Source organism: Brassica oleracea, chromosome C1 (genome assembly GCF_000695525.1).
Source record: "Brassica oleracea var. oleracea cultivar TO1000 chromosome C1, BOL, whole genome shotgun sequence".
Classification (NCBI taxonomy): domain Eukaryota; kingdom Viridiplantae; phylum Streptophyta; class Magnoliopsida; order Brassicales; family Brassicaceae; genus Brassica; species Brassica oleracea.
In genome coordinates this window covers 29,515,201-29,527,735 of record NC_027748.1, presented here as the reverse complement: position 1 = coordinate 29,527,735, position 12,535 = coordinate 29,515,201, and the positions used below count along the sequence as shown (strand labels likewise).

Here is a 12,535-nt window from a genome sequence, read left to right as displayed (position 1 = left end):
TCCAAACATCCCACTCTTTAATAATCTTTCAATTTTTACAATTAGAGCAAGGACATCTTAACATACCCGTTTCTGCTTCCGGTTGTCGTTGAACTAACCCCATGAATTCGGTTATACCTCGTTGGTATTCTTCCGTAAGCAATCTCGTGTTCGGATCCAAATGAGGTCGATCGATCCAAGAACGATAATAATTTGAAGAAGACATGCTTTTTTCAATCGAATTCGTGTGTAAATATAGTATGTGAGAGGATGAAGAAATGGAGTGAATGAAGAGGTTGGGGGGTGCGGGTATTTATAGATGAAATGCTGCCGACAGTACCGAGGAAATTCCGACGGAATACCGACGGCAACGGCTCTTTCCTCGGAATTTTTAAAATCTCCAACGGCTCTCCAACGGCTATAATATATCCTCGGATATTCGTCGGCGTTTTCCGAGGAATATGCCTTCCTCGGTATTTCATCGGTATATTCCGATGGGTTTTCTCGGAATGTCCTCAGAAATTCGTCGGAATATTCCGAAGATCTCATTTTCCGTCAGAATGTCCGTCAGAGTTACGATGTTTTCTTGTAGTGATTCTTCCAGTTTCTACACACTGTCATATATGTGCTCACAATGTTTCCATGCTGTCAGCTATCCCGGCTTTAAGATTTTTGTGAAACTGAAACCATATTTTGAATAAACAACCTATTCCTAAAATATATATTTGTTTTAAGATTGGTGACTTATGTCATGATTAATTTATCTTTTCATCCAGGCCCGTCTTTGGGCAAATGCAAGTGGTGCTTATGCACAGTGTCCAAAAAATTTTTTACAAGTTTTTGTTAAGAGTTTAAGGCAATATTTTAGAAAATTAGGGCCTTTTTTGCAAACAAGTTTTGTTTGTTCTTAGACTATTAGAACTTGCACAGGGCTCTGAAAAATAATGGGACGGGTCTGTTTTCATCCGGTCTCTATCTTTTTAGGCTATTACCGTACGAAAGCAAACATTCTCGACTTTTATTTAAGTAAAATTGTTTCAACTGTTCGTCTCAGCCATTCAATTGTTTGTCACCTGCTTTTCTTGGCCTTCTGCTGAAACAATGCTCATATGGGAAATAAATGATACGATAAATCATTAAAGATGATACAATCACTGAAAAAGTGAAACCGTCTTGTGCTCTTCGTTATTCTCCGTTGAGATTGACACCATGTTATTTTTCATGTTAATGTTTTCCCCACGGGTACACATATTGAACTCCACTTGCCCTTGGGATTTTTTTCCATTTACATAGCTTCTTCCTTATTCACGGTGAAACAGAACATTACACGGTGCATGTTTTTGTTATAAAACAGTACAACCACGAGCGAGATAAAGCAAGGAAGTATTTGAGTAAATTGATGAAGTAATTTAGACTACCTCGAAAGATTCAACCACATTCTTTTGATATCCCTTGAATGCTAGTCCCAGCTCTATCTTCAAAAGATTAATCACAACTTATGACAGGAAATCCAAACATTAACAACGAAGTTATAGAATCAACAATGGAAATTGTTGACTCGAAGAAATAAATACATCTACTTCCTTAGCCTCTGCAATTTTAATTCAAACACAAGAGAAACATTACTTTTTCCTGTCATACAAAAAAATTCTCTACAATTTCAGTAAGTTTATTTTTATAGATGCCAAACAAAGAAGAAAATGAAAATGAAGTGCGTACATGGTGATTATTTACCAAGTTAGCAAGTAAGTTAATTGTAAGAAGACATATGGAGCCGAGAAATTAAATCCATCTGAGATAGAAATATTCCTGAAGGTGACATATGGAGCCGAGACAGGAATTGCGACGAAATCGAAAGCGGCCATGACAGAAGACGAAAGCAAAGAGGTGATAATTTACTGAAGACTTTTGCAGTGATTGTAGCGAAGGTCGTGTGTGGCCGTAAGTTTATAGGAGTGCGTTGTGGCTGGATTCAGATTCATCTGAACGGGGCGGATGTAAAGAAGAGAAGTCTTGAAGGAATTAATATGGAATTGAAGACGAAATTGTGGTTGGAATACGTTTGTTGGGAGAAGGAGATGTAATGATGGTCTGTTCACCTTCTAATATTTTTACTTCATTCAGACGACGATATGTTTGATGAAGGAGAAGCTAAAAGAACGATGATGACTATTGGTATTGGAGAACGTGTTTTTTGGGCTGCTATGGATTGAGTTTATGTTAATACTTCTTCTTTTCAAGTAGGATTTTCTAGATTTTTTTTTTTTCAAAATATTAGATTTTCTAAAATTTTAAGATATTTTTAGTAGTTTATTTTTTTGATCAAACAACAATTCTATTAACTTAAAGTCTCAACCTCCATCAACGGAGGAAATACAAAGTAGAAAAGCACAACTTGCCATATTACAAACACAAGAAAACACAACACATACATGTGAATCCTCAAAAGATAAGATAAGGGATCAAATAACCAATAAGATCCAATGAACATCAGAAGATCAATTCTCTGACAGGAGGCGACTGAGTTCATGCCAGTCTAACTTGCAAACCAGCCGAGAAATGCCCAAAAGGGCTAGACACTCTGCAACAAAGGCAGTGAGGTCATGATACCGGGACAATGAGCAACCAAGTCTTAGTGAGACCAAACAAATCTGATGCAATGTAAGGAAGAAAATACTATTGCTTTTCTTTCCAAATTGCCACCAATGGTTAGAAAACAATAAATACACCTCCATAGTTAAACCACAGACATATAAAACCTTGCATATTGCAGAAAAGGAACGAGCCAAGGTAACATAATTGCTACTGAAGAACCTGAGAACAAAGGAATGAGACCCTAAACCAACCAAGGCTACGACTTCATTCTCAATGAGACTTTGCCTACTCTCCAAACATCTTGACAAGTGAACTATGAAACTTGAGACAATGAGCAACCAAGAGACGGAAGCAAATGCACAAGACACAGATTCACAATTCCAACCAAAAACCATATCACTTTTTATATCAAGTACTAGTGAATAAACACAGATCTGAGAAACTTGAGGCCAGTAGATCAAGAGACCAAAATCGAACCTAACAGAGTTAAAACGATCTGGATATAACTCGGAATTGAACCCGCATACTGCAGTAAAGGAGTCACAGAAAACCACAAGAACAAACACCACTGAAACTGATAGAGTTACTAAAAGAACGGACAGTATAATCACTGCAGAGTCAAAGAAGCGGCAAAGGAACAGAGACAGGTCCGGTGGGTGGGGAGGAACGGAAAGGACACGAGGAGAGCACTCGACTGGCAGATCTAGGAGAAACACGAGCGGCGGCGGTTCTGGAGGTGGAGGAAGGAGAAACGGTGCAAAGTGACAAGGAACAAGCAGAACCATTGAGGAAAGGAAGAGGAGGGAGAAAGAGGAGTGTTCTCGTCGGTGGGCGAGAGGCCACACCGACGGCGGCGAAGACGTTCATAGGAAACCCTAATCGGGTTGGGAGAGAAAAAGTTTTTTTTTTACTATACTTCCGTGGGCAGTGGGTGATACTTTTAGTAGTTAATGTTAAAAAATTATATACTTTTAAGAAACATTAACTAAAAATATTTGAATTGGTTAAATACTATTGGTTGGTATTTATTAAAAAATGTACAGTAAAATAAACAATAATTTCAATTGTAAACATTTATTACATTTTCGATATGTCTGAATACTTTAGAAAATCATTATTTTAGGAATGGAGGGAGTATTACCCAAGCTCATTAAAGAAACAAAAAATATTTTTTTCTTGTGGGATCCACACGTAGAGGTACCTAAACTTACTATTATTATATAGATTTTGGAGTCTTTCTATATTAAGTGAATAGTGAGTACGATTGATAAAAGCCCACTTTGGCTAACAGTAAACCCTAAACGTTTACAAAGTAATAATAACGTCCATATCTCTTTTTTTTTGTGCACCCGTCCATATTTCTTCAATTATTAAACTCTGCTCATCTCATCAAGAAGATATTTCTCCTAAAATTTGCAAGTTACTACAATACTTTATTTGATCAACTTGATAAGACTATTCTTCCATAGACGTTCTACTACATCACTCGTTAACTTGGCTTTGCCCAAATAAGCTTCTTATAACATCACACACAATTGATAACAAAACTACTAATAGTAAACCCAAAATCAGAAAAGATAAAAACAAAACCAAACTCAAACTTAACCGAACTTGTCAGTCAAGTTTCATATTTTTGGTTTCCGGTAGGTAAAAGACTCTTTGAAGTCAAGTTAACAAAAGGGTACGCCCAAGTTCTGGAAACAGGGTTTCCTTGGGACGCAAGCACCATCATTAAAGCTTCCTTGTCCTTCCAAATCCAGATTCCACAAACCATCCCAAATCCCGTATTCTTCATGTACATTAGCCTCAGGCAATGGCACTGAAACCACTGGGAAAAACCCATTACCATTTGATTCATAACCAGAGCTTGTTGATGAATGTGTGATCGGATGAGGAACATAGAACGCACCGCCTTCACCACTACTACCGCTACTACTAGTACTGAAGTTACTATCACCATTGTTGTGGTTGTTTTCATCTTCTAGTAAAGACATGATCTTTTTCATGTCGATTTGGTTTAATTGAAGCAACTGTTGTTCTTGCTGATACTCCATCTGTCTTTGCTGCTGAAACTGTTGCCTCTTGAAGATTCTGTTTTTCGTCTTCTCCGCATTGTTAGTTGGAGATTTTGTCTTCTTCTTGAAATGGGTTCTCCAATAGTTCTTGATCTCGTTGTCTGTTCTTCCCGGTAAACTACGAGCGATTGTTGACCACCTACAATTACAAACTAATCAGACAATAAACCACTGAAAAAAATAAAAAGACACAAGCTAATTATTTGAGTAAGGCTACACACTTAACTATAACATTAAATTTAAATATAAAACGAACGCAAATAAACAAGTAAATCTTAAATTAATTACCTGTTGCCCCACTTAGCATGTAACTCAAGGATAATTGTTTCTTCATGAGGAGTGATTTGTCCTCTCTTCAGGTCTGGTCTCAAGTAATTAACCCATCTTAACCTACAGCTTTTGCCATTTCTCTTCAACCCTGCGAGCCTTGCAACAGAGTTCCATCGGCCTTCACCGTGAAGCCGCACATAATCGATCAAAAGACGGTCTTCTTCGGCAGTCCAAGGCCCTTTTCTCCAACCTTCTTCTACTATTCCCCATCCTGCTCCCATCACTCCCCACAAACTCATCCTTTATTTTTTAATTTTCTCCTTAAGCTAAAAAGAGAAGTACTGTCTTAGATCTCTTTAGGTCTCTTTATCTTATGAAACATAAGTGTTCCTCTGTTTTGGCTTTGCGTTATGTTGTGTTATGTTTTCTCTCTGCCCATTTCAGTATTCATATATATATGCACCCACTAACTCTACGTCCTTGGCTCCACCACTTAATTTGTTTGTTTTCTATAGAGATAGAAACTAGTGACGAGAAAAAGATCTTTTTAATTTCTAGAGTAATGTTCTTTCTCGAATCAAAACTATAAGGTCACATCTAAAAGCAATATTCTATGGAAATTTACAATATATACACTTTTCAATCTCATATTCCAAAATAGCTCTACAAACTCTTAATCAGTAATAAGAATAACTAATCTATTCAGCAAATGTTATCCAAAAATAAAAAGGAATATAAATGTAGGCATAGAAGGAAAAAAGGAATAATACAAAGGTAAAGAAAACAAGGGTTAGAACTTGCAACTATGTAGAACTTGGGTGCTCTCTTTACCTCTTTTCACAGGTCGTTTTCACAAGACTCGTATATATCCTTTCGTCCGTCCAATCCATTCAAGTCTTTATCATCTCAATTCCAAAGACATCATCATCCAAGAGTTACTAAACTGCCCTTTCTTGTTGGTACATTGTTTTGGATTTAAATTAGGGATATAATCTAAATCGAACCAAACCAAAGTTGAGCCAAGCACTAAACCATCAGTTAATCAAATGAAAACTAGACCATAGGTCGGATTGTTAACCCTACTTTTAGTGGTTTTAATGTTATACTTAGTCACCAAACTTCATCATTTTTTGTGAACACCAACAAGGATATTACAGGCTATTAATTAAACATTATCAGTAATCATGCAGGATTAAAGATATAATGTTTAGGCATAAGGTAACATGGTCTAACCGAGCATCAAATCCAATAGAATAATCCTTATATGCTAAAGCTATTTCGAACTTAAATCAAGTCGCCACGTTATATGATTTAGGAGTTATTGCAACGATATTAATTATAGGTATTGTTATTATTTAACTTCCTTAATTAATATTTTCTTTAAAAGCACAATTAAAGTAAAAAAAAAATTGATGGTGCTTGATTATTTTAAGGTGATACACATAACTGAACCACTAAGGTTACTCCAAGTGTCGAGGAGAATCATGTATGCGATCTTATACTAATCTTTGTTGTTTGTCTTATAAGATTCGTTGGATTCCACATAAGGATTTATGGTCATATACTATAGAAATAAACTAAATAATTACGAAAGAGTTTATGGTCTTTGTGCGTCACCATGAGACAGGTGGTCTTATAATTCTCTGTCTCTTAGATATTTATAAGATTGTAAGTACTTTCTCTTCTTATTTTCTTGTGATAGTATATGATCATTTTAAAAATCAATGCCTAGTGTTAACATCTTCTCCAAAGAAATATCTACCAAAATAGTACTGAAAAGCGTGTGGTTGGGTCAACAGTTGGTTTCAGTTCCATCTCTGCATATTTCAAACTAACTTAAAACCAAAATTATCGAGTATTTTTTGTTTCTAAAATACAGCTACCATTAAGCTTATGTGTCTATATTGGAAGTTATTTATCAATTTATAACAGGACTCTTGAGTTTAATTGTTCTAAAGTCCGTGGATGATTGGTTGTGTTTGTATTCTAGACAGCCAAAATTTAGTTTAGAACTATATATGTCAACTAATCGAGTTTTTCTTTCCTTAAAAATTCACAGCAAAAAAAATCTCTACAAAATCAAAATATAACTGTATTTTCAGAGAAAAAAAATTAGTGCTTTAGAAAATCACAGCAACGAAAGCTACAATAAATAAATCTACAGATAAAATTCTACAGCAAAAAAAGAACAAGACTTAGGTTCACCCCCTAGGGTGAACCTTTAAATTCACCTCTCTTTCTATGACCAATCAAATTGCCATGTAGATAATTAATTAAAAAATATTAAACTTATTTAAAAATAACTAAAAAAACAGAATAATGCCAATTTTAATGCCGATGACGCCGTTACTTAAACCGTAAACCCTAAATTTTAAATTCTAAACCCTAAACCTTAAATCTTAAACCCAAACCCTAAACCCTAAACCCTATACCCAAATCTTATACCCCTTTAAGGTTTACTGTTTGGGTTTAGGGTCTAGGATTTGGTTTAGGGTATAAGGTTTGGATTTAAGGTTTACTGTTTGGGTTTAGGGTCTAGGATTTGGTTTAGGGTATAAGGTTTGGATTTAAGGTTTACTGTTTGGGTTTAGGGTCTAGGATTTGGTTTAGGGTATAAGGTTTGGATTTAAGGTTTACTGTTTGGGTTTAGGGTCTAGGATTTGGGTTTAGAATATACAGTTTGGTTTTAGGGTTTAGGATTTGGGTTTAGGGTATAGAGTTTGGGTTTTAGAATTACGGTTTAGGGTTAAAAAATTAAGATTTCGGGTTTACGGTTTAGATGGCGGTGTCAGCGTTGTTAAAATTAGCATTATTTTTTTTAGTTATTTTAAAATAAATTTAATATTTTTTAATTAATTATCTACGTGGCAATTTGATTGGTTCTAGAATGAGAGGTGAATTTAAAAGTTCACCTAAGTTTTGTTCGCAAAAAAAATATAAAGCTAGGTCCTTACCGATCATCCCGCTAGTCTTGGTGTACGTGAATTAGAAATTTAAATACGACTCTCGAATATTTTGTATTTATACGATAAGAAACATAGTAGCTAATTACTAATTAGCACTACAAACATTAAATAATCTTCTAACTAGGGTCAGATTTAGGGTTTATCATGCCAACCGTGACCGACTGTCGACCGCTCCATTTGTTACTTGTTAGTCAAAGTAAAAAGCCAGTTCAAATATAAAATAAGCTAGAAAAAAATCATCATATATTGGCATCAAATCATCATAACATATTTTTCTGCAAAATGAAATATTAGGATTTGAATTTGATGACGACGCATATACACTAACACAAACCACAGTAGGTTACTTTTTTTTTGTGAAAAGTAGGTTACTGTTATAATCCAAAATATCATTATTAACTGTTCGGATGGATTTTGAATCTTTCATATTGTAATGAAGCAAAGTTTGAGGAAACTCTCATGAAACTTTGAATGTTAGGAGAACTTTTAGGCAGCAAACTAAAAAGTGTACGTTATAGCCAAAGACAACGCCGGTCTACTGTTATATATTGTCCTAACCAGTTAAAAATAGAAAATTTAAAGGTCTAAAAATATAGTTTTCTTATAATTGTTTTTTACAAAATCATTAAAAAATTTCGTACTGTCAAATATTTCAGTTATAGGTTATCAATTTATTACAAAATCAATCCATTTAATTTTTCATGTGGCATGTTAGACCGCAAACAAAATCAATCCATTTAATATTGTTTTCTTCCAAAAATTAAGTATTTAATTTTTAATTCGTCAAAAAAAATTAAGTATTTCAATGGACTTCTAACTTCTTTATATATTGATTATCGGAGCATTTTTAGTTTCATAAAATAAAGCATCTCCAATTATGTCTAAATGCATACTTTGTTTAAAACAATTTCTGAATTTTAAAAATAATGCTCTCAAGACATCATAACTAAAATGCTTAACATTGTAACTATAAATCTATCAATTTTGTTTATCGGTATACATTAAAAAGAAAATAAATTTAAAATGTTCTCTTAGACTTGATGCCCTAATCAACAGTTTCGGTACCTTGCTCTGGACCGGCCCTGGCAGTGATTATCAAGTACTTCGGAAGTATCATATTGATATCACCAGTGATTTGTTGATGCATATGTGAGGACTTTCCAACAATTCACATCCATTGTTAGCAACATTTTTGTATTGTTATATATTTGAACCTAGTGCTAAAGGTGCAGATTCTTTTTTTTTTTTTGTGAACAAGGTGCAGATCTTCTTTCTATTCTACAATTATACATGAAATATCAAAGAGTTGCATATGTGAAAGTACCTCAAGGCTCAGAGACTACGGACAGAAATGGCGTGCTTGTAAACGTCAGCAATATCATTCACTGATTATAATAAACGATTTCTTATATGAATGATTATACACTAATCAGTTTTTTTAATCAGACATTATTAATTATTTAATTGAATCATCTATTAAACAATTTGTCATTGGAGATCATTTATACTCCGTGTTTCGTACGAGTTTTTGTATTATTTGTGACTTTTGTACTGCAAAGCATGTGATTTTCCTAAGATATGCTTTTAAGATAATAAATGTTTTTTTGTATGTCTTATCAGGAGAAAGCTATATTTTTATTTAACTTTTGTTATTTTTATAAAAAGGAAATCTTAAGAGTCACTTTTGGAATGTAAGGTAAAAACATAACTAAATTTATTTAAATTAGGATGAATGTCTTGGTGAATGTGTTTTTATTTGTGGAAGGTCCTCTAGTCCAGTGGTTTGACTAAATGTTCATTAATGCTTCTACACCAGAAAGTAAGGTGTACCGTCAAACATAGATTTTGTAGGACGGTAGAATTGTCGGTTATTAATATAATTATCCAGCGTTAAAAAAAGAATAGTGTTTTTCTTTGTTTGACGGTGGATTACCTTTTTAATAGTAATCTGTATTATCACTCGAACAGTTGTGACAAACTTACGCTAAAACGTTATAACAAGTTAACAATCATTTAGAGTCGTACAAGAAACTAAAATAAACAGTTACAAAAAAAACTAAAATAAATAAATATTTCGAATCCATCGTTTCCGCGTGAACTTGGCAAGTATTTTCATCAAATCATCGTTTTCTTTTGAGTTAACTAAATATTACTTTCGACATTTTTTAATTATACGTTTGCCTTCAAAGATAAAGTTTGCACGATTCTATGAAATATTTTGATTAACTATAATAATGTTGTCGCTCTTAAAAAAAACTATAATAATGTTGTTCTTATCTTAAGTTGAAAGTGCAGGATATGTACTTGCTTATGCCAATAGCCTTCTAGAATCTCGATATCTTGTTGGTAGGGTTGGATATGATTATTTGTTATATAGATACTTGTCATTTATCCCGTACTCGCTTTGAAAAATCAAATACTTAGTATTGTCAAATAATGATTAAAAGTTTTATTACTTGTAATACGGATGAAGTATCAATATAATTATATTTTGGATATATAGTAATAAAAATTTCAAATAAAGATTGATCATAAGAAAATCTTTCAATTATCTTTATAACAATAAATCCTTCAAGTACAAAAAAATAAATAAATAAATAAATAAATCCTTCAACCTATTATCTTTTAATGTCAACGTTTCCTCCATCAATAAATTTGATATTCCATAAAAAAAGGAATCTCCTCTGTCAAAAATATCGTCAAATATGGATAAAAACTGTTAAGTGAAAACAATGTAACTGTTAAAGAAAAGTTACATATTTTTAGTAACAAAAACTGTTAAATAAAGATGGATCATAGGAAAACTCATCAATAATTTTATAAAGATTAAACCTTTCAATTTAAAATATGTTAAAATGTCAATCCCCCTTCTATCTAAAATAATTTAGGAAAAATTGTTAAAACAGAATAAAAATTCAATATAGTTGTCCCTATAATATAAAAACTTTTTTGTCCATTTTTTCTCTTTTTTACTCTTTCCAATTCTAAAAATTAATGAAATAAATAGTTTTATGAATCAAAAATTGTAAAAAAACAGAAACAATTGATAAAATACCCATATACACAAACTGATATTTTTTTGGTTGAAAAAATTAATAAATTAAAATTTAAAATTATGTTCTACTAAAAGCAGAGTCATGTTCTACGGAAAATAGGTTAGTAGAAAGTGAAGTCTATATTAAACAAGTTTGTCTATATTTTTTAGAACGAACATACTACTTTTACTTAAAATTTTAAATAGGAAAAATGTGAATTCTACTAATTGTAAAGATAGCTATTTTTTTGTCGAATGCAGCTTCTACTTTTATTACTTATTCTACAACTCGCGGAATGTAAAATCTAGACATTACTCTGACGACTACATGAGGTAAAATCTTCTTATGAGATTTTTGTCTTTCTTCTACGCAGTGTAGAAAGTGCATTTTACGGATAAGAAAGTGCATTTTACGGATAAGAAAACCTGATTTTTTCAAAAATTTAGGAATTTCAGTTAAGAATATATTCTACAAATATTTGAAATATTCTAACTTCCTAAAACGTGTATATTTGGTCAAAACAATATTCTAAAAATATTTGTAATCTATGTGCTTGCCTAAAACATTACAAACATATATTTTTGATTTTTGATATGTTTACAAACATATATATATATATATATACAGCGTTTTTGATATATTAAAAAATATATATTGACTAAAAATTATATATGTATATTTATTTTTATTAATATATTTATTTATAGAATTATTTGAAATTCAATTGTGTATATCACGGAGAATATATAAATTTTATTGTCCATGCTATGCATGAGAATATTTTATTTTTAATTAACATTATGTATTAAAAGTAATAATCGAATTTAAGTATATAAGTATCATAAAAAATATCGGTATATGAGTGTTACATATTCTAACTATTTAAAGTATATAAATATTTTTCAAATATTATTAAAAATTTAAAATAGTTAACAATAGTTTAAGATATTTAAATAATTTAAAAATAGTTAACATACACTAAAAATTGTTGAATATCGATTAAAAACTTTTAGTCGATATTTTAGAAATATCTGTTTGTAAATTTAAATGTACTATTTATAATAAAATATTAAATTCTTTTGTGTGCACTTTATGTTAATTAAAATTTTGTTAATATATTCACTTCTTTTTATTAATTTTTTTATTTCTATATTATTTATACCAAAAGGACAACAATATTGAATTTTTGTTCCGTTTTGGAAATTTTCTCAATAATTTATAATGACAACATACTAATCCAAATATTTTGTTTCCTTATTTCTCCCATTACTTTTTACTCATTTAAAAATGTATAGGACCAACTGGGATATTGATAATGGTCTAAAAATATTTTAGAGGTTCATAAAATTCTAGCCAAGATCATAAAGGTTGTTACTTGTCACCCATTAAAAATGTTTGTTATCCTTTAGGTTCTAACTTACTTTTTTTTTCTCTTGCATTGTAATAAAAATAGGATAAAAGTGTTAGGTTTAATAAGAAAAACGGATAAGTAACTATATTAAAGCCAGTATAAAAACAAGAAACCTATTCAATTTCAAATAGTTGTAAGTTTTCGAATGTCTTAAAGACAATTTAGCAAATATCCAATCAGATCAAGTAATTTGAGGACACCCCC

General features: G+C 31.8%; 1 protein-coding gene across 1 annotated transcript; it reads right to left on the bottom strand.

Annotated features, from left to right (window-relative positions):
- Nucleotides 1-4,005: 4,005 nt before the first annotated feature.
- Nucleotides 4,006-5,330, bottom strand: LOC106295810 (transcription factor WER-like). Its single transcript, XM_013731801.1, has 2 exons — nucleotides 4,938-5,330; nucleotides 4,006-4,788 (listed from the first exon to the last, which is right to left on the bottom strand). The coding sequence occupies exons 1-2, from the start codon at nucleotides 5,216-5,218 to the stop codon at nucleotides 4,245-4,247; spliced, it is 825 nt and encodes a 274-aa protein (XP_013587255.1). The 5' UTR covers nucleotides 5,219-5,330; the 3' UTR covers nucleotides 4,006-4,244.
- Between the last annotated feature and the right edge of the window lie 7,205 nt (nucleotides 5,331-12,535).